This window comes from Alexandromys fortis, unplaced genomic scaffold (genome assembly GCF_014885135.2).
Source record: "Alexandromys fortis isolate MF-2015 unplaced genomic scaffold, M_Fortis_MF-2015_v1.1 scaffold_8_9099976_23576923, whole genome shotgun sequence".
In the NCBI taxonomy this organism is placed as follows: domain Eukaryota; kingdom Metazoa; phylum Chordata; class Mammalia; order Rodentia; family Cricetidae; genus Alexandromys; species Alexandromys fortis.
In genome coordinates this window covers 12716259-12738153 of record NW_026067899.1, presented here as the reverse complement: position 1 = coordinate 12738153, position 21895 = coordinate 12716259, and the positions used below count along the sequence as shown (strand labels likewise).

General features: G+C 41.2%; 1 protein-coding gene across 2 annotated transcripts in view; it reads right to left on the bottom strand.

The window, feature by feature from the left end:
* The window catches only part of Acvr1c (activin A receptor type 1C), a 116468-nt gene that overhangs the window by 17563 nt on the left and 77010 nt on the right, over nucleotides 1-21895 (bottom strand). For both annotated transcript variants that reach the window (XM_050123707.1, XM_050123702.1), the window contains exons 3-4: nucleotides 9931-10170; nucleotides 2304-2534 (exon numbers count right to left, since the gene is read on the bottom strand). In XM_050123707.1, the coding sequence (XP_049979664.1) occupies nucleotides 2304-2534; nucleotides 9931-10170 (471 nt within the window). The remainder of the gene's footprint in view (nucleotides 1-2303; nucleotides 2535-9930; nucleotides 10171-21895) is intronic.

Genomic DNA, 21895 nt, shown 5'->3' with positions numbered 1-21895 from the left:
CAGACAGCACTCCCATTTAAACAAAAATCAAGGCAGCATTTTTTTAAAGACTTTTAACAGATGAGATCAGCCTGATGCTTCTCTATGAAGCAGCCCTTCAACAGTTAGTTGTCACTTCCTAAACAAAGTGTTACCAACAGTATAGGCAGCCCTGGCCAGTTCTAAGACTCAGATAGACTCTATGGTGAGCATTTTTGCTTAGAGGCTTTCCTCCCCGGTGCTGGCATGTTCAGGAACTGAATGGTATCGATCGATTTCATTTCCACAACCAGGCAGTATGAAAGCTTCATGACATCCAAAAGGCATTCTACTATAAAGTTCACTAAGAACCCACCATCCACCAACCTCACCCTCAGACTCTCCCTGCTAACTCCTGCACCTAACTATGCTCTCCCACAACAAGGTCTTTGTGAGTTAGGTACTCGGCTACAATGTAGTGTAAACATTACATGAATAAGGAATGTGTGAAGATGAAAGTGATATTCGAGATCATTTGGTATCTAAACAAAGTAACTGATAAGGAAGGATATGATTGAGAGAAGTCAGGTAAACAGAAGGAAACAGGGGCTGGAGAGATGGCTCAGCCATTAAGAGCTCTGGATGCTCTTTCAGAAGACCCAGGTTCAATCCCCAGCACCCACAAGGCAGCTCACAACTGTCTGTAGCTCCAGTTCCAAATAATCTGACACCATCACACAGACACACATACAAGCAAAACAGCAAAGCACATAAAATAAAATTATATTAAAAAACAGAAGGGAACAAAGATGAAAGATCACCTCTTTAAGTCAGATTTGTCTGTAATCCCAGTAAGCACTATGATTAAACTAGTTCATCAATATAAGTTAGGTGACTCATCACTACTGTGCTGGTTAACCTTACAAGAAAATAACTCAGCAGAGAAGAAGCGGTTTCTTAACCTTGGGACGGTGACTCTATTTTCAAAACTCTGGACATAGTGTACATGTATATGTCCTTAAGAACTTGGAAAGAGGGGCTGGAGAGATGGCTTAGCAGTTAAGAGCACTGGCTGCTCGTCCAGAGAAACCAGGTTCGATTCCCAGCCTCCACATGGTGGCTCACAATACTCTGTAATTCCAGTCCCAGGGGATCCAATGCCCACCCTCTTCTGGCTCTGCTGGGCACTAGGCACAGTCATGCATGCAGGGACACTACCCCAACATATAAAATAATAATAATAATAACAATTATAATAATTATAATAATAATAATTAGTAGTGATGGTCGTGATAGTAGTAGTATCTCAATTTTACTCTCCTTCCTTACAATTCTGGTCAAAATGTGAAATGAATGCTGAACCTCTCTTTTGCCATCTAGTTCTCATAAATAAAATCATGATCATGCTTCTATTAGACAAAACTATTTTTTTTTAATTTCCCAGGCAGTAGTAGCTAAGTAAAATGTAAAATTCATAGATAATTTAGCTTAACCTTTTTTTGTTTGTTTGTTGATGAGATTGTAACTGTGGCTCCATCAAAGTTCTTCAAAGATACTGAGACTGATTGAAGGTCTAATTTCTAACCTGACTGGTTGTGTTTTCTCGCTCCTATTTTCAAAGCTGGAACTCTGTTGGAAGAAGCAAGCAAACGGAAAAAACCCACTAACTACATCGCTTCCCTGCCCTGCATGGACGACATTTTAAGAGTCCTGACATTAAATGCCAGATAGATGATCTTTATTGTTCCAGGACATGAAAGCAATCGACAACGAATGACTCACCTGTCAGAGTTCAACTTCAAATTCTGAGACATGCTCAAGTTAACAATGATAGAAAACTCCGCTAATAAATAAACTCTTGTCTCATTCGCACAGTCTAGAGGGGACATGGCTGAAAACTGTTCTCTTGCACACAAACCCTGTGATATAGATTCCATCCCATTTGATAAACAGCAGGCACTCAAAATTCCAAGATTGTTCCACTGACTGTATGCTCGCTGTCCCCCCTCCCTCTCAGTCCGAAATGCTTCTAGATGTTTCCATAACCCAGGGTGACTCAAGACAAAAAAACAAGGCTAATGGATTTTCCGAGAACTGGCCCCAGCGGCTGATGCCTGGTACCAGTTACCTAATATCTTAAACACCAGCTTCACTGCATAATCACGACCCCACACTAGCTATTTGCTGCTGAGTTATGGGCATTTACTTATGGGAAAGGAAAAAAAGAATTTTCTTAATAAAGAAGCTAGAACATCATGTGTCTTCTTGAGACAAAGTGATGAGTCCCATCTGTCTTACAAGCAATCTCACGTATTTCTTCCCGACCACGGTGACAGTGACCTTACCTTTGTTGTCAGCGGCAATGAAGCCAAGGATGTTCTCGTGTCTCAACATCACCGTCTGATAAATTTCTGCCTCGCGAAACCAAGATCTTTCGTCTCTGGAGGAGAATATTTTCACGGCCACGTCTTCCCCACACCATCTTCCGTGCCACACTTCCCCGAATCGGCCTTTTCCTACGATTTCTTGAAGGACGATAGTCCTCGCAATTGTTCTTTGAACCAACAGAGGCAGACCTAGTCAAAGGAGAGGCAGACAGAGCCTTCAAAACAGCAGTCACAGCCATGATGCTGTTGCATGAAAAGCGAACACTTAAGCACATTAGTAACTTTACCAAGGTTGAAGAAATATGCACCATTCCAACAAGCTGCAAGGCCAAGGCATGACCTAGAAAATGTCCTAAATTATTCATTTCTCTTCTCTTATGCACAAACAATGCTTTCTGAACATAGCCTGATGCTGCAGATATCTGATTCCTAAGAACTGTGGCAAATCCCCTGGATTCCCCATAAAGCCATTCTGATTCCTAAGGACTCAAAGGGAAACATGCATGGCTAACACATAAAATAAAATACAGAGCTCCTGGGTACCACTGTGAAAGGAAGAAAATTAATTCTTTGTGGATTTCCTGCAAAATAAAATTAAAATGTGCATGTCGGGAATCAAATTCAATGACTAATAAGATAAGCATGTTACACTAAGAATACGTTGTCTGTGAAATAGGAAAACATGTTCTGTGGATCTGTAGACTGTTCATAATTGTTTGTTGTGGTTGTTTTGAGACAGGGTCTTGCTATGCATCCCTGGCCGTCCCGGAACTCACTACAGAGACAAAGCTAGCTTCAAACTCACAGAGTCCTGCCTGCCTCTGCCTCTCAAGTGCTGGTACTAAAGCTGGATAATACCATGCCCAGACTGGTTATACTTTTTAAAACAGTAACTATACTTCTAAAATTCTATCCTATAGAACTAAGTCAGAACGTAGAGAATCTATCTATATAAAGATAGTGAATACATTGTTGCTAGTAATAGTAAACAAAAATGAGCCCTTTCAAGTAAGAAGGCAATGTGAAATAAATCTTTAATAAATTAATTAATTAATTAAATAAATAAATAAAAAGAGCAGCAAAGAAAAAAAAGTTTTAATTAGCTGTAGAGCCTACAAGCCACAATAGCATGATATGATATGCAGTAGCAATAGTTATATATTGCCAAAACTACTTAATTACACCCACATAGAATGAGGAAATTTATGCCTGGTCTTATAAACCTAGTCACTTACTCATAACTGGTGAAGTTACATGTTTGAGGACTGCTGACCACCAGACCATGAATTTCTTGTTTTCCTCTGCTTTGAGTGGCCTGCAGTTGCTCTGAGCAAGAGATCCTGATGGTAGGGGAGTGTGTTCTGATGAGTCTGCAGCTCAAAGAGTCTGAGAACCAGGGCGTGGCCAGAGCCCTATATAAGCTGTCCTTGAGCACAAATAAAGTTGGCATTATTGTATCAAGAAAAAAAAAATATGGTGTATATACACAAGCACAGATCAGTAAAGGCCTGGGTTCCGATTTCAGCTACAGCATCTAGTCAACATGGTCAGATTATTTAACTTCTGTGAACTTTTGCACGCTCCTCTGCGAAACTGGACTGCGTGAGAGTTAATAGGCAGGTTAAGCTGCTAGCACTGTACCTGGCCTAATGCATGGTCAATAATGGTTACCCTCGGTCTTACAGCAGCATCTGCATGAATCATGGAAGAGTGACCCGAATGGTGTTGCTAACAGAGCTTATTTCAGTGACACTGGAGTCTACTCTGCTACAATGTCAAATGAGAACTGCATAGTAAATTGTATCTCTATGAGTTCGCAGCCTTTCAAACTGTGCATAGGAGAAAGACTGAACTGCATGGTGGAATCTCAGTGAATTATAATATTCTTCCTTCTCATTTGCTGTATTTTCAACGTAAGGCCCAGGAGAAGGTTTTATTATTCCTGTAATTGTTGTCAGAAAGCAAATAGTTGAAGCGGCTACAGGATGAGTATATTCTAGAAAGTCGGTTTAGTTACTGTCACTGTCCTCAGGCAGCCATAGAAAGCAATGTCCATGTGGCTCCTTGGGGGGCATTGTCCCCTGATCCAAGAATGAGCCAGTGTTTGCACAGATGTTCTCATCCCCACGAGAACCACCCACGATGGTAAATAGGCACAGACTATAAATTCACTGGTATGAGCCTCAACAATTAGTCAGCAAGCCCCACGGTCCGAAAGTTCTTTTGGAACCATCTGGTTCAACCTCATCATTTATCGATGAGAAAATTGGAGCCTGACAAGTAATTAGATTTGAAGAGAGTCTGCTGCTGCGTGAGGCTGACCCAGAGTGCATTGCGCCCCATAGGAGGACAGACCTGTGTTCCTCTCTGTGGGAAGGAAGACATCCAGCAACAAATAGCCAGGGTTATTTTTGTAGGCTTCTCTCAATGTTTTTGGCCCAAAGTGACACTAACAATTATTAACTCAAATCTCAGCATATCTCCCTCCCCACATCATCACCCACTGACAGAAAAAGAAAGAAGCCTATAAGACAGTGTTTCCACACTGCAGTTGATACACAATCCTATTGGTGGACAAAGAACATCACATCCTGTAAGGGGACCAGCGGGGTGAACCGGGTGAGACGCTGCTTTTTGGCAGCCTCAAAACCTTCCAAAGCGAATAATGAGATGAGACTGAGTAGTTTTTGTTCTACATAGCTTCAGACCGCTTTTGAACAGAAACTTTGCCTCTTGCCATGAGTTCATTTTAATCTTTTCACCAGGGATTATAGAAGCTGATGTCTGGCTTGTGTCACCATCTGTCAAAACGTTATACCGGAAGACAAAGAAGCTGGCTTCCTACTTCCGTAAAAGCTGCCTGAGACAAAGCCCACACTCAAGCACAGTCCAATAAAACACCATTTATTTTCACTTTGTAGTCTCTCTAACTCTTTGAAATTTGTCCCTGACCTGGTCAGGGATAAGCTTCGTAATCAGGGTTTTTCAATATCCGACAAAGCTGCCTCAGATTCAAGGTCACCAACCAATTGAGAAAGGCAGAAAGGAAGCAGGCTGGTCCAGTGTCCTCCCCACAGGCAAGCTATTGTGGGGGAAGCATTGCCGAAGGTAAACCTGTTCTCTGATGATTAAAGGCATGTGCTTTTAGCTAGGGGTCACTGCCAAGCAAACTGGCTTTGAAGAGACAAAATGCCTAAAGTGTGTTCAAATTTGTGCTTTAAGGAAATGTATTTATGAACAGAGTCTGGTGGTGCAGGCCTGTATTCTCAACTATTTGGGATGCTGTGAAAGGGCTAGCCTGGGAAAGTTCCTTGTCATCATCCCTCTACACACACACACACACACAGCCTAGGAATGTAGCTCAGAGTAAGAACACTTGCCCAATCCACACTGCAAAAACAAATGGAAATTATCCGGGCTGGGGCATGTTTTCTTCTTCCTTCCACAAGAAGTCTTAGTATAATCTCAAAAAGAAGAGTCCAGAAGCTGACAAATTCATATGCATGCTTGAAGATACACTTTTGAAGCCATTAAAACATTTAACAGGAATTTTTCTTTAGTTTTTATTGTTCAGTGAATAATACATATAAATATATAAATATAACCTGATTTGGTGTTTGTTTAATCATGGGGCCCCATGAGATTTTGGACTCCATGAGATTTACGCTTCCATGTCAGCATATTTAACTGGTATTGTCCTTATTCGGATCTTACTCAGGCAGTCATGTAGTTGAGGTATCATAGAGGCAGTTTCTCTGCCCTTTCTAGGAGACATGATCTCACAGAAGAGTTCCTGGTCCTCTGGCTCTTACAATCTTTCCATCCTGTCTTCTGTGATGTTCCCTGAGCCTCAAGTGTAGGAGTTGTTTTGTAGATGCATGCCTTGGGGTTGAGCACACTGGGATCAGTTGTTCTAGAAATTTGGAACAGTTGTGGCTCTTTATGGTCTTAATGGTCCTCATCTGCCTAAAACAACACTTCCTTGATGAGAGATGAGAGCTATACTAATCTGTGTCTGTGCCAACTATCAAAATTTTGGCTTTAGTGTTCAAGTCATGACTCCTTGTTATATATTTAAAAAGTTTAACAGAATTTCTGTATTTGTGTATGGGGAGAGCACCATAGGGAGTGTGTGGTCAAAAAAACAACCTATAGGTTGTTGGCTCTCTCCTTCTACCACATGGGTCCTTGGAAATGAACTCAGAGCTTCAGGCTTGGTGGCAAGCACCTTTCCCCAGTGAGCCATCTTGCCAGCTCATCACTCCTTTCTTAAATTAGTTATCTAGTCTCCTACATATTAATTTGTATTATTTTTACATGGAAGAAAAATCCTTGGTCAGATTCAGTACACTTAAAGAATAGAAAAATATAGACCAAAGTTTCTGTACAGCCCAGTCCTGCAGACATTCAGTCCCCAAAAAACACAGAGGTTTATATTAGTTATAAACTGTTTAACCTATTGCTCAGGCTTATTACTAACTAGCTCTTATGACTTAAATTTACCTATAATTCTTATTTATGTTCTGCCATGTGGCTTGGTTCCTTTCTTAGGAAGGCATTCTCACCTTGCTTCATCTGTTTCTGGATGATGACTGCATCCCTTGTCTTCCCTCTTTCCAGAATTCTCCTAGTCTGGTTGCCCCACCTATACTTTCTGCCTGGCTACTGGCCAATCAATGTTTTATTAAACCAATATAAGTAACATTATTCCACAGCAAACTGTGGCCATATTTTCTGGCAATTAGATATTTGGTAATCACTGCCCACATTCCCCCAAAATGGATTATGGATGTTTGTTTTTGTTTAGCATGTTGGTTACAAGTTGTTATGAATAATGGTGAGGGAAAACACTAAACAAAGGTGTATTCGGGGTTCCTGTTTTGAAAAGAAAAGAAAGGGAAATTCTGTGGGATAATGCTCTTGTGGGATAAAGATCTGTCACTCACATTAATTTAATAAACACTGATTGCCCAGTAGCCAGGCAGGAAGTATAGGTGGAGCAACCAGACTAGGAAAATCCTGGGAAAAGACAGAGGCATAGTCATCATCCAGCAGCAGAGGAAGAGAAATGAGAATGCCTTACTGAGAAAGGGTACCAAGCCACACAGCTAAACACAAGCAAGAATTATAGGTGAATTTAAATCATAAGAGCTAGTTAGCAATAAACCTGAGCATTAGGCCAACCAGCTTATAATTAATATAAGCCTCTGTGTGTTTATTTGGAACTGAATGGCTGTAACTTCTGTCTATAGGAAAATATATAAACACCATGACCAAAAGCACCATGGTTGAGGAAAGGGTTTGTTTGGTTTACACTTGCAGAGCACAAGTCATCATTAAAGGATGTCAGGGCAGAAACTCAAGGCAGGAACTATGGAGAAACATGGCTTGCTGGGTAGCACCCTGGGCTATTCTCATGTAGCTTTTCTTGTACAGCCCAAGACCAGATGTCCAGAGACGGTACCACCTACAGTGGATTGTGTCTTCCTGTATAAATTAGCAATCATTTCTCCCATAAACTTGCTCACAAGCCAACCTGATCCAGGCAATTGTTCAGCTGAGGCTTCTCCTTTCAGAAGACTCTAGGTTGTGTCAAGTTGATAATAAAAAAACTAATCAGAACACAACCTAATATCATCAAGTAAATGAAAATGTTTCTGTGGGTAATAAGTAGAAGGTTGTTCAATCCTTTGAAAATGATAAATGTATTTCTAGAAATTAAACATATATCAGAGTTCTTTGTACCCAGAATATTGGCAGTAAACAAAATTTTGGGGTATAGTAGGTCTCAACATATAATATCCAAAAAAATGGAGTTTAAATACTGAGGAATATTGTTTTTAAGATAAAAATGTAAGCCTTATAAACAATGACATAATTTGGATTCCAAATTGATATGTTTTGCAATTGCAGGATTTTTTTTCTCTCTTGGGTTTCTTTGAAAAAAAAAAATCTTCCTTGATGTTACAGTGACAGCCTGGACCATTAGACTCTTCTAGTCAGCAAATGTCCTTTTTTAGTGCATTCACGGTGTCCCCTGTTACGTATGGGTGCCCATATGAATGTGTTGGTGTTTCCCCACCTGCCCCTCTTAACTGTGTCTGCCTGGATGCTACTCATACCCACGTGTTGCACAAAGCTCTGTGTTTTGTTTCTTTTATTTCACTGTTTTCAAGGCAAAATTTTGCTACATAGCCCAGGTTGGACTCTCAACTTGGGAGGCTCCTATGACAGCAGCCCTAATACTGAGAACATAGACAGAGACCAGCATCCATTCCTGGCTGGAACTGTGACTCTAATGATCCTTCTAAAGCAACGAGAGATGTAGGCACTTCTGAAGTGGCTGTCTGGGTGTGCTCTTGGTCATGTTTCTGTAAAGTCAAGGGCCAAGGCTTTCTAGAAATTCAGAATGGAAAAGAAGTCCTTGGAACTGCAGGGAAATTCCGCCCTGCCCCGACTCCCCGACTTCAACGTTTTGTGCTATGAAAGGGACTCTTTGATTCTGTGATGCAGTCTGGCCCCTGGAATTCTCCATCAGCTGTCTAAATTGATTAAAGGAGAAAACAGAGCACTCTGTGCTGTGATAGCAGTGAATGGATAACCTTGAGCCACAGGAGCCAGTTAGGAATGCCCTGAGCTTCCTTCATCATCTCTGGGCTTCCAGAGCACCACTATGAGTTAATTCCAGCACAGCTCCTTGTTAGCTTTGAAAGCACATCCTGAGGGAATGCCTACAGATTCGGAAGGCCTTGGGTGACCACAAATATCCACAAGGAACACTGCTTTGTTATCTAACACATTTCCCCATATCTTTTGGACTTAAACCCAACACCCCAACTGCCCTGTTTCTATGAAACAGCAGAAGAAAGCAGCAGTGATGGTTTTGACCATTATGGGAGGAGGTAGAGGACAAGAGGAAAGGCAAAACAAATAAGCAAAGAATCAAATCCCAAGGCATAAAAAAGAAAAAAAGCTTCACCAGACATATGAGAAGACTCGATTGTAACAATTTTCTAATTTTTAAGTAGGAATTTTTTAAAATTATTCGTATATCATAGCATGATATTTTGATCATGTTTGTCCTCCCCCAACTACTCCATGTTCGTCCTCTGTGTGTGTGTGTCTGTCTGTCTGTCTGTCCCCCTCTCTCTCTCTCTCTCTCTCTCTCAATCTCTCTCTCTCTGTGTCTGTCTCTCTTTGTATGTGTGTTTATTGGGGGGGGGAGGTCTATATGCCTGTTTCTCTGTCTCTCTCTTTAAAAAGAAAAGAGGATGGGGGAATGGAATGCAGTGCTACAAAGAGATAAAGGAGAAATTAAAGTAATATTAAATGGAGGAGGAGCAGGGTAAAGGAGAGAATGTGTGAGGTACAACTAATCCTAAAGGCCCTTTGCAACGCTATATGGAAGCCTGTTACTGGAGACAATTCGCATGTAATCCTTAAAGACATTTCTATTCATAAGCTTATTTATTATGTACCTAATTGATCCCTAGCTGATGAGTTCACATTGGACACTTTTATCAAAAAAAAAAAGGTGTTCGTTTATTTTTAAACAAGAGTTTGCTTGCTGAAAACAGACACATACCAGAGCCTGAACCTGAGGCGGTGGCATCATAAATCAGGTCTTTGAGTGTTTTTCCCGGGTTTACCAGGCTGTACTCTGCCAGAGGCTCCTCAACGTTGTGTCTCTTGGTCTTTCTGTATGTGCACTGGCGGTCCTGGCATGCCCATATTGTCAGCATGGCAGCTATGGACAGGAGGCAAACAGGCACAGTAATGACAATGGTCAGCTCCGTGGGGCCAAGTCTGGGAGCATTTGGCGATACTGCAGTTTAAAAAGAAAGAAATGGAAGAAAGAAAGAGAGAGAGAAAGTTATAAATCAGTTCATGTAAGATATTTTAGCATTTTTTAAAATTATTTTTTCTGTTTAGGTATTGTTAGAATTTGTTGGCAAGGAATATTTTTTAGACTTTTGTAGTAATTCTAAGATCACACATTATTTTATTTTGGGAAAGCGTCTCAAGTAGCCCAGGTTAGCCTGAAACTATGTAGCCAAAGATGGCCCAGAGCTGTTGATCCTCCTGCTTCCACCTCACCAGTACTGGAATTATAGGCATGTATCACGGGCACAATGACGTATCTGTATTCAAAGATACATATCTGTAGTACACACTAAGCCATTCATGACTTTGTATGTAAGTTGAAAAAGAAATAGTTTAAAAGCACTAACTTTAAAAAATATTTTGGAAATTCCAAGTGCAGTCACCAAAATTCCTCAGCTAGATTGTTCAACCATAAAAGCAGAGATTTAAGTTCACTGGCAAAGACCAGAGTGCAAGCAAAAATAAAGGGAAAAGTGAGAGGTGACGGCACCTATGACAATGGCAGGGGGAGGCAGGGGTAGAGAAAAAGCATTGACTTGGAAGATTTAAAAAAACACACACACACACACACACACAAAATATTTGATGCTCTTAATTTTACTGTTTTCTCCTTGTTCTTCAGCAGTCCCATCCTGATAGCAAATCTATCCATCTGTTCATTCATTCCCCAAATACTCATCAGGGATGTGAGGGCAATCTGGCTGCGACATCTGTCACCCCATTGATGGCCAGGGTTGATTCTGCTGATCTGGCTGGCTAGGCGGGTGTTCCCTTCTTCCTTCACCGCTCCATGTGTGTCCCCCCGGAAGCTGCACGCTCGGTCGAAGAAGATGACCTTCCCCGAATAGAGGAGGACCGATCTCCAGTCAAGGGTATCCGAGTAGCTGCGCTCCCGTGCTGGAACCTCCAAATACTCATCAGGTTCTTGGAATATGTTGCTATTATTCCAGGTGCCGGAAATAAAATGGCGAGTTAAAGAGCCCAATCCTCTCTCTCTGCACTCGTGAACTCTCATAGATACAGACAGCTGAACAGAGGGCTGCGGAGCGGGAGCGGGAGCGTGGATAAATGCTATGAGGTTGAATCAGCAGAGATGACATCGTGATAGCACGATGTCACTGTAGACTGGGTGGCCCTAGAAGGCCTCTCTGCAGAAGTATCATGGAGACAGGGAAACAAAGCAAGAATGAATGGCAGGCAGGGGTGCACAGTCCCAGAGTGGGGGCGGGGGAGGGGGGAGTGCGAGGGACCCGGAGGTGGACACCTATTTGGTCAGTTTGGCAAAACATCCTAGACTTGTACAGAGAGAAGTCATGGAAGTGGGATCAAGGAATTAAGGAGAAATTTTGTGTGGTTCATTGCAGGCTAAGGGAAGGAATAGGGGTTTCATTTTCCTCGGAAGCTGTGTGAGGTTTGTAGATAGGGTCAAACTTTTATTCTGAGTGGCCACTGTGTCAATAGATACTTGGAACAAGAAGAATGAAACCTAGGTCAACAAGCCTGGCAGAAGGCAATGGTCTCAGCTGACAACCCTACCAAAAAGCACTTTCATGACGCTGGACCCAGAGCAACAAACATGTACTCCCAGACACAGAGGGACAAACTCAAGGCCAGCCTTGGTGACATAATTTAATCATCTCAAAATTTAAAAGAAAATAAAAGTAAAGTTTTAAAGATTTGAAAAGAATCTCTTCCCAGTCTCCACTCACTCTCTGGAACCTTCTTATGTTCCTGTTGGGGCTACTATCACCACATGGCCATCAGGTCATTCGCTCCTCCATTATCTGACCTGATTGTCTCTGAGGAAAAGGAGGAAGCTGCCTGCGGTATTCCTAGCTGAATCCCCAGTGCTTACAACAGTGTCTGACACGTAGTCAATCCTCAGTGAGGAGGACATAACCAACTGTCAGGGATCCTGAATGTCTGACTAGTTTTATCCCTTGTAAGTAAAAGGCCTCTCTCTCAAAATCATCAGTGTGATCACTGAAACCAAATACTAGACAGACATAATCAGGACAGGGAAGATGGCTTAGCAGGTCAAGTACTCTCTGTACAAGTGTAAGGGACAGAGCTCCCATCCCCAGAATCCATGTAGAAACTGAGAGCATATAGGGACCTGCCTCCCTGTAACCCCAGCATTAAGGGACAGAGGCAGGATCCTCCTCAGAGCAGACTGCCTAAGGAGACCAGCCAAATGACCAAGGTCTAGATGCAGTGAGAGACCCTGCCTTAATATATAAAGTGGAGATCAACCAAATTAGACACCTGATATGAACCTCTGGCCTTCAGATACACACACACACACACACACACACACACACACACACATTTGAACAAGCATCCACACAGATACAAATAAGGAAAAAACATATTCTTTATTGCTATCTTCTAAATAGAAAGTTCATCTTGCACTTCAAATTTTTCTTTTACATTTCCAAAAACATTGACACACAGGAAGTTCATGAAGACAAACACTTTCTGTCATTAAGCAGTTAACTCCCCTGTGCCCCTTGAAACCTGTGTGCTGTTTGCTTCCCTTTGGCTCACTGAAGATTGCCTCTTGAATTTTATAGTCATGTCTTCTCTCCAGCAGTGCTGATCTTTAGTGTTTGTTTTGCTTTTTAAAACTTTTACTTATGTATGTTTGTGTGTGTGTGTGTGTGTGTGCCTGTTTGTGCAACATAAACATTCAGGTGCCTGTGGAGGTCAGAAAAGGGTGTTTGTAGGAACACCTGAACTGGGGTTATAGACTGACTGTGGGTGCTGGGATCTGAACCCAGATCCTCTATTAAAACTGTATATGTTCTTAACCATTGAACATCCTCTCCATTTTTTGTTTTTAATAAGCCTTGGGATACATTGACAGATTGTTGCAACAGAATTTAGGAGATTTGAGTTCTCAAACATCAAGAAGATGGTCCTAAACTTCTGGCGAAAGAGCAGTTCTTCTTGGTTAAGGCTTGCCTCCCTCTCTAGCTGAACCTTGGGATAACTGCAGCCTACACACACAGAGTAGGCTCCATCCTGGCTAGGAAAGGTCCAGCGACCATCCACTGAGGGCATAGCACCTGTAATTAAGAGTCCAAACACACGGCTGACAATGGGCTTTGGGAGTTATGCTCAAATGTCTTCATTTTTATTGTCATAACTGGAGATCTTAGTGCATTGTTGATACTTGAATTTCACTCATGAGATAGCAAAATATATATGATAAATCATTGAAAATAATTAGTTTTGAGAGAAAAGCTATCCAGCTCCTCTCCAGTGTCTTCCTAGGGGTTTCCATGCAGCTGCCAGTCAGCTCTCAGAGGGTAAAGGGCTCTGAAGCACAGGCCAGGCTCTCCTGCTTGCACAGTATGCTTTAACCGGCCACCACATACCTCCTGCGTTATTTCCAGACTCCTCTGGGACCACTAGTGTTTGCACAGGTAGATGGAGAGGTCAGCCTGTAGCATTCTTCAATGGGTGCTAAAAGTGTTCTCTGACAGCTTGGCTTCAGAAATCCTTACCCAAATCCTTGTGACTTTTGAAGTCTGCCATTGCTAAAGAACATTACCATCCCTTCTACAACATCATTCTATTTCTCTGTATCCTCATAAAGGATCCTAGGTGTTCTCAAAAGCTACCGAGTGTATTCATCTTCTGAATTAGGTCTTTTTTAAAAATATCCTTTTTCACATGCTAACATCTCCTAACTTCAATTCCATCATTGGAGGCATTCATATAACAACATTTAACGTTGATATCTCCTATCAAAAGCCACCAACATAAACACTGGCCTTAAAAGGCTATTGCTTGTCTTCATTTTGGTAAAGCTCTACTCAGCAGAGCTCAGCTTATCACTATGGCAACTAATAGAGACAAAAGGTCAACAAACCTGAAATCAGGGTCACCTGCCATAGCGCCAGCAACCACTCTGAGGGATGTTTACCGTTGATGGCCAATGTTTCTCCCCCTTGTGAGCAGATCTACTGATACAAGTTAGTAAGGGGCAAAAAGAGATTGCTCAGCTACAAACAAGCGAGCTGCACCATCCAGCAAGGACTCCTTAAACACTGAACAATTCGTAAAACCTTGCCCTGAGCAAAATGTGCCTTATAATCCTAATAGGAAAGAAATAAAGAAAAAGTGTGCCTACAGCCAATGAGTTGGGATAGAAGACAACCATAGTAACTAGGAAAGCATATTAATAAAAGATGGCCTTGATACAAATACCACTTTTGGAGCAAGTCCTGTGTTCTTGAACACAGGAGAACTTACTATTGACGATTTCTAGTAAGAGTGGGTTTTTTGGTGCCTGTGGGGGTACAATGACCACGAAAAGGGTAGCTGCAGCAGGGGCCATGCGACAGCTCACTGCTGAGGTCTGGCAAGTGCTGCATGGCTAATTCAAAGCATCTCCTTCCCAAGGCAATTAAAGAAAGAGAATGGAAAAGACAAAGGTACTAGCCCAGCTGTGTGAGAATCCTGCTCACGAACATCTATCTCCAAAGAGATCTGGGAAGATAAATACGACTGTCCTTTATGTATTCCTGGGTACTCATTTAAAATTCACACTCAAGTCCCTTATATAAAATGCAATAGCACTTTTACATAACCCACACACCACTCCTCCACAGGCTTTAATTTGTCTCTAGATTACTTCCAAAAACTAATACAATGTAAATGTTATGTCATGGTCACATGGTGTAAGGAATCATGATAAAGGAACCATCCATAGCGGGGTATATAAACACATGTTTTCCTAAATACTTTCAGGATGCAGTTGACTGACTCTGTGGAGGCAGAACTCGTAGATTTGGAGGGCTGGATGTCTTAATAAAGTGAAGAGAGGGGGAAATGGAAGGGAAAGCTGAGGGAAGAAGGGAGAGAGAAAAAAGGGAGGGAAGGAAGGAGGGAGGGGAAAAAAGAAAGGAAGGAAGGAAGGAAGGAAGGAAGGAAGGAAGGAAGGAAGGAAGGAAGGAAGGACGGAATTTAACTTGTGAATTTTGCAACTTTTCCTCAATGCCTTGTTGGAGTTGGTGGTGACAGTCACTAGCACCCTGTGCGGAGAGTTCAGATTTGTCATCCTCTCCCGAGACTGTTCTCCAAGTCTACTACCTCCCCACCACTTCCCATTTCTTGCTTTGGGAAGAAAAAAAAGGGGGGAGGGTGACAGCAAGGACATGGTTCCATGCTGTCTCATCCCCCATTAATCTCCTATTCGTTATCAAAGAGAGAAAAAGTTATTGATGTTCATTAGCTCAACATGGCCTCCAGTTTAATAAACTTACATTTTCTTGATATGTCTTGGTTGGTTAGTGAATAGTTGATGTAGGATTCCCCTCTGTATGCTGTGAATACTATTGGTTAATACAGAAACTGTCTTGGGCCAGTGATAGGGGAGAGTAGAGCTAGGGGGAGAAAACTAAACTGAATGCTGGAAGAAAGGAGGCAGAGTCAAGGAGAAGCCATGGAACCACTGTCAGAGACAGACATGGTGAAACCTTGCTGGTAGGCTACATGCCTCTTGGTAAAATATAAAATAATGGAGATTGTTTAATTCTAGATGTAAGAGCTAGCTAGCAATTCACTTAAGTAATTGGCCAAGCAGTGATTTAATTAATACGGTTTCTGTGTGTTATTTTGGGAGTCTGGGAAGCCAGGAACACACTAGCAGCCTCTTACTACAAACACTGCTGCAAGAGATAGGGTGAAGTGGAATTCTTGTTAAGTTAGTATATTAAATGTATTTAATCAAGTATTCCAAAAAAAATCCATATTACTATTACATTGAAAACCTTAAGTCCAGATCTACATTCGATTTATTACACTCATTTCTCTCCCACCTTGAAATGGAATTTGCCTGACTGAAATGAAGATATACAATGAAGCAATATAGAGAAATGCTTTGAGACTAGAGAAACAATGGAGGTATGTGCTAGCTAACCATCTCTTTTAAAACTAATTCAGCAGACACACAAGGGCAAACCAGAGAGCTTCCACGAAGGGCATTTTATTTTTTAAAAAACTTATCAAAGTTTGTGCTTCCTTGCCAAACATTATGATAACAAGTAGTTACAGAAAACTAAAAGAGCCCCAAATACCCTTAAAGGAACCCTGGTTAATCAACCCTTATATTAAAGGTCTCCTTTCATTATGTGTAGCTACATTTGGGCTGGAATGCAGAGTGGAAGTACCTGGGGGCCTAGTTCACAGTATGGGGCTCCTCCATCTGACCTCACTGTGACCATGTGCTCTTTGACTGCAGGCAGATAGAGACCACATCCCTACTCTCCATCTCCTCCTTGTCATAGCCCACTACTTCTTCACAGCATGACCATGGCAAGCTCCAGGAGGAATAAGCCAAGCACAAGCTCGTTTAGCCAGATCCCTCCATAATGTTTCACTATACACAGTAGCTTAATTCTGCGCACATGCTAGTCATGTTGAAAAAGGCAATGTGATCAAAAGGCCCTTTGTTTACTGAACCATGAATCCCTGGCCAGGGACAAGAGGGTGTAAAATATTAGTTGAAGATGTGTTACATAGGTTTATGCTGCCGAATGTTTGTTTAATGATGCGAAGATGTGCTCCATTTTTTTTTATTGAAAAAAAAATTCCTGCCTCCTCCTAGCCTTCCATTTCTCTCCCCCTCCTCCCGCCCCTCTCCCCCTCCTTGTGTTTAACTCTGTGAAGCTGTGTTCTGGGCCTGCCTAAAACACCTGGTTGGCCTAATAAAGAGCTGAACGGCCAACAGCTAGGCAGGAGAAGGATAGGCAGGGCTGGCAGGCAGAAAGAATAGGAAAAATCTGGGAGGGAGGGAGGGAGAGAGAGAGAGAGAGAGAGAGAGAGAGAGAGAGAGATATCTAGGAATGAGAGAAGGAGAAGGACTCCAGGGGCCAGCCACCCAGCAACACAGCAAGTCATGGAATAAGAAAGAAAGAGAGGTATATACAATAGAGAAAGGCAAAAGCCCAGAGGCAAAGGTAGACAGAAAAATTTAAGAAAAGCTGGCTAGAAGCAAGGCAAACTAAGGTTGGGCATTCACAGGTTAGATTAAGTCTCTATGTATTTGTTTGGGAACTGGATGGCAGAGCAAAGAATTAAAAAAAAAAAAAAGAAACTACAACAAGACTAACAGTAACTATTTCTGCCTTTGAGTTGGAACTGCGTGTTATTGACACACGTTTCATTGCTCAGTGCCCTTTATAGAAAAAGGCCTTTGTATTCACTGTTGTCATCTGGCCAAATTACGTGACTTTTTTAGCAGGAAGGTGGCATCACATGTACAAACACTTCCTGGAAAGCCCTACCTAGTTGCCTCTGTCTTTGGAGGAGCATGTAGAGGGGACCAAAAGACAGCAAACTTTTCGCCATTAGCATTTGAATTTAAAAATACAAAAGCCTTTTATGTTTATTTTTTAAAAAAGTAGGAGCATTGGGCTGAAGAATATAATTATTGATCTAACAGCAATGAAAAACAAGAGCAAACAACAAACCCTTCAAGAGTGTGAGGTTAACCTGGAATGTTGAAAGAGGGAAAGGGAGATGGCTCAGTTAACTCAAAGTACTTTTTTCTATTCCAGAGAACCAGCCTGCATGAGGAGGTGCGGGGGGTGAAGTAGACGCACAGCTCACAACACCTAGGTCTCCAGCTCAGGGAATCCAATATCCTCTTCTGGCCACTAGGGGTACCCACTCACATATGCCATATACTCATATAGGTACACACATAACACACAGAAAGTTTTAATTGTTAAAAATATGAAGTGTTAGAAGAAAACCCAAGTTGGGTTCCACAATTTACTTTTCTTAATTTCAAGCAGCAAAGGGCAATGGTCTCTTATGTCTGCCATCAAGACACATATCTCAATGGTGCATATTTATCAGAAAATTAGAGGCCAGTTATTTGAAATGCAGTCTAGGCTTTGTTCCACTAAAAGAAATCCTTTCTATGGGAAAAATGAAAGTTTCCCTCATTCACATCAGAAAGCCTTGCTCAGTGAAAAGTACTTAAGATATTGATGATTTGAGAAAAGCCACACATCTTTGTCCCAAACTCTTTAGTGGCATAAGGTCTAATTTTTCCACAAAGCAGCTTGCTTGCTTGGAAAAGATGGATAAGCACATTTGACCTCATCCAAGGTCCCATCATAGCCATCAAAATAGATCCGAGTGAGCCCTACAGGTGTTTACACGCACAGAGCCTTGCATAATATAAAATGCTCAATTTAAAATTGGCTATCAATTTTGTTCAATCTCCCATTACATCCTTATTTGAAGAGAATTTTCTAACTAAAACCAGTATACTTGTTTCTGGAGACTAGGGATGCTTCGTCTATTAAACTTTCAAATCACGAGTTTGATTTCTTTGAATGTTCAAGTTAATTGAACTTACAAAAAAAAAGGTTTAAAAATATAGCACCTTGGACTTTCTGGGGTGAGGTACACGGGGAGGGGTGGGGAATCCTGTCCAGGGCCTGTCAGGTGTGCACTGCATCTGTCGAGAGAGCAGTGAATGGATTTGTTTCTGTGACTGAGGAGCAATCCCACAAGGGGCCAGGAGAGCTTTTCCGCATGTGCGTGTCACCTCATGCCGACTATAGCAATGAATTTGTGTCTCGAACCCAAGGCCAAAACCAAAAGACGATGGTGGATGCTTTAAAAGAAATGAAGAAAAGAAGACTTAATCTCCACAATGTATACACTCTTTATTGGAGTCATTCATTTTCAGAAATCATAGTATATTTCCAAATTATTGGTATTTGATAAATTTGCTCCTTGGGGCAGTTTCTCTTTCTTCAGATGAAAGCCGTTCATTTTTGATGGAAAGTCTTATTTATTCATTTACTATAATGCCCTTATGAGTGGGCATTGCACACCTCACCCAACCGATCCAAATAAATGGCTTTCCCTTTTTCTCTTCGCACAATTGAGAACAGAAGAAAAAAGAAGCATTGTGCAGAAGTTAGCAAAACCCGCCTTTTAATGTTGTGCCTGATTTTTTTTCTTTAAAATGACTATATAAATTAGTGAAAAATATAATAGTTGCTTGAAAGCAAAGTGTTGCCATCTAGAAGGGGGGAAATGGGAAATTACAGCTCCACTTGCCCTTCTCCTGCCCTGTACATTTTGGCAGCAGAATAGAAACAAAGATTGTGTAGCTTGAAGGTTGTTGTTGAATAGTCTATTTCCATATGAAGAGCTGTAATTAGTGTAAGCCTGCACCAACCAGCAGTTCTGCTCATGATTAACCCTATAAATGACCGGCTCCTCTTGCCAAAGCTTCCTTGCTCTGTGCTATATAAATTCTTATGGATTTTGATACTGCTTGGTAGCTTAGCAGTTTCTCTAGGTGTGCCCCCGATGTCATCAATGAGAGTCACCAGAAATTATTCCTGTTAGACACCAAAATGCAGGCTAACCACTAAAGAACAGAGTACATGTGTTCACATTGGAAAGGATTTTTTTCAATATTAAGGGGGAAAGGAAGATAAATAAAATTGCATTAAACTGAACAACTCAACTATATTAAACTAAAATATACTATACTAACCTGTTGATTTAGGTAGCTTACAAACAACATAAACTATTTCTCATAGTTCAGGTGGCTAGAAAGTCTGAAGCCTAGGTGCTAGTCGATCGTGTGTTTGGTGACAGCCTGTGTTCTGGTTCATGCAGGCACCGTCTTTTGATTTCATATGGTCAAAGAAGCTACCTTACACGTCTTTTATAAGGACATTGATCCACTCCTGAGGACTCCACAGAAGGTCCCATATCCCGATACCATCACCCTCAGATTAGGCTCTTAAAACAAGCATAATGGGAGTTTTGGGACATGTCCTATGTGTCTGAGTTATGGGATATGTCCTACATTTCTTATGTGTCTGAGACTTGAGGAGTCTAGACAGGAGCTGCTTGGTGTTGGAAGCGTGGCAGGATTTTTGGGTGGATTCTCTAGAGCCTTGAAGCATTCTTTAAAAGAATGTCTTAAGACTGCTGACTCATATCACTGGACAATTTTCATTGGTAAGCTACGATTTTATAGAAAATTATCTGAGTGTTGCCAGGGTGTATTAATTAATATTAATTAATTGAGTAAAGTTATATTAATTGATTGATTATTCTGTGGTATATTAATTGAAATATCCCTCTGATTGTGGACCTGTCTTGCTTTTCCTTATGCTTGGTAGTATATTTACACACACTTACATGAGGCAGAGAATGAGAAATAGGGAAAGAGAGGCAGGGAGAGAGAAATCACGTTCTCAAGTGTATCCTTTTACACATGTGCATGTGTGTGTGTGCAAAGTGCATACTCTTCCACAGAGCTGCACCCTTTGACCAGACCATGTTTAACTCCGGCAACTGTTCTGCATTAAAGTTGATTCTGTCTGCCATTATCAAAAGTAAGTTATCACCTATGTTTAATGTATATGGCTTTTCCATTAGGCTAATTTTAATGTTTCTATAAGCATTTTTATAAATGTCTCTCTCTCTCTTTTTTTTTTGGTTAGGAGGCAGAGAGATGGCTCAGCAATTAAGTCACTTGGAACATCTGATATAGTGAGTTCCATCCCTGGAATTCATATGATGGAGGAGGAGACTCCCAAAAATGATCCTTAACCACCGCATACACACTGTAGTACACAATCCCCAACACACATGCATATGTGCATACACATAAATAAATACATACATATAAAAAATTTTATTAACTAAGTTGGGCCAGATAAAATGACTTATGGTGGAAAGAGAGAACTGATCCCTACAAGTTGTCCTCTTGCCTCCAGAGTGTTGTGGTACAAGGATGGACACACACACACACACACCACACACAAGCACACAAATAAATAAAATAATTAAATAATTAAAATTTGTATTTGTTTGCTATTGTTTGCATTTTACTTTTAAATTATTGTTTGTGTGTTTGATGATGGTGGAGGCTGGAGCACGCACTTGCCACCATGTCAAAGGCAATTTTTCTGGAATCAGCTCTCCTTCTACCTTTATGGGGGCTGTAGGCATACAAACTCAGGTCAGTAGACTTCGGGAGCAAGCACCCTTTCACACATCTTACCAGCCCCACAGATAAATGTTTTTAAAGATTTAATTGAATTATATTTTCTCTAATGTGGTAATCTTTTATTGTAACTAGAATACTTACCTACATCTAATTGTTTGTTTTTGAAATACTGACTTCCTGTTTGTTTCCATTGTCACCTGTTAGGTTCTTTCTTGCCTTGACATCTGCCACTTTGTTTTTCATATTCTATTTTTCATTTTCACATGTAAAGAATATTCCCTTTCTATTCTTTTACACGTGTGGGGAGGTGGCAGCGAGCATATGAAAACATATTTGAGCACTGCTTACTAGTAGCTTTATAGTGTCTAGGTCTAACAAATTCTTCAGCAAACTAACTGCAAGCATCCTTCTCCTGACGTACATAGCATGTTTCCTTTATGCATAATGATGCATTTATATTATTCTTAAGAACCCACTGGCATTACTTCTTTTGATGATCAATAGCATCTCTAATCAATTACATACCTCTCATCTTTCTTTCCTACATGTGTGTCAGAGCTGGCGTTTTGCTCTTTCTATACTGCAGTGAGTCCTCTGCAATGTCCTGGGTCAGGATTCTCTTATGACAAACTCCTTCTATGTCCATTGCTGTCAAACT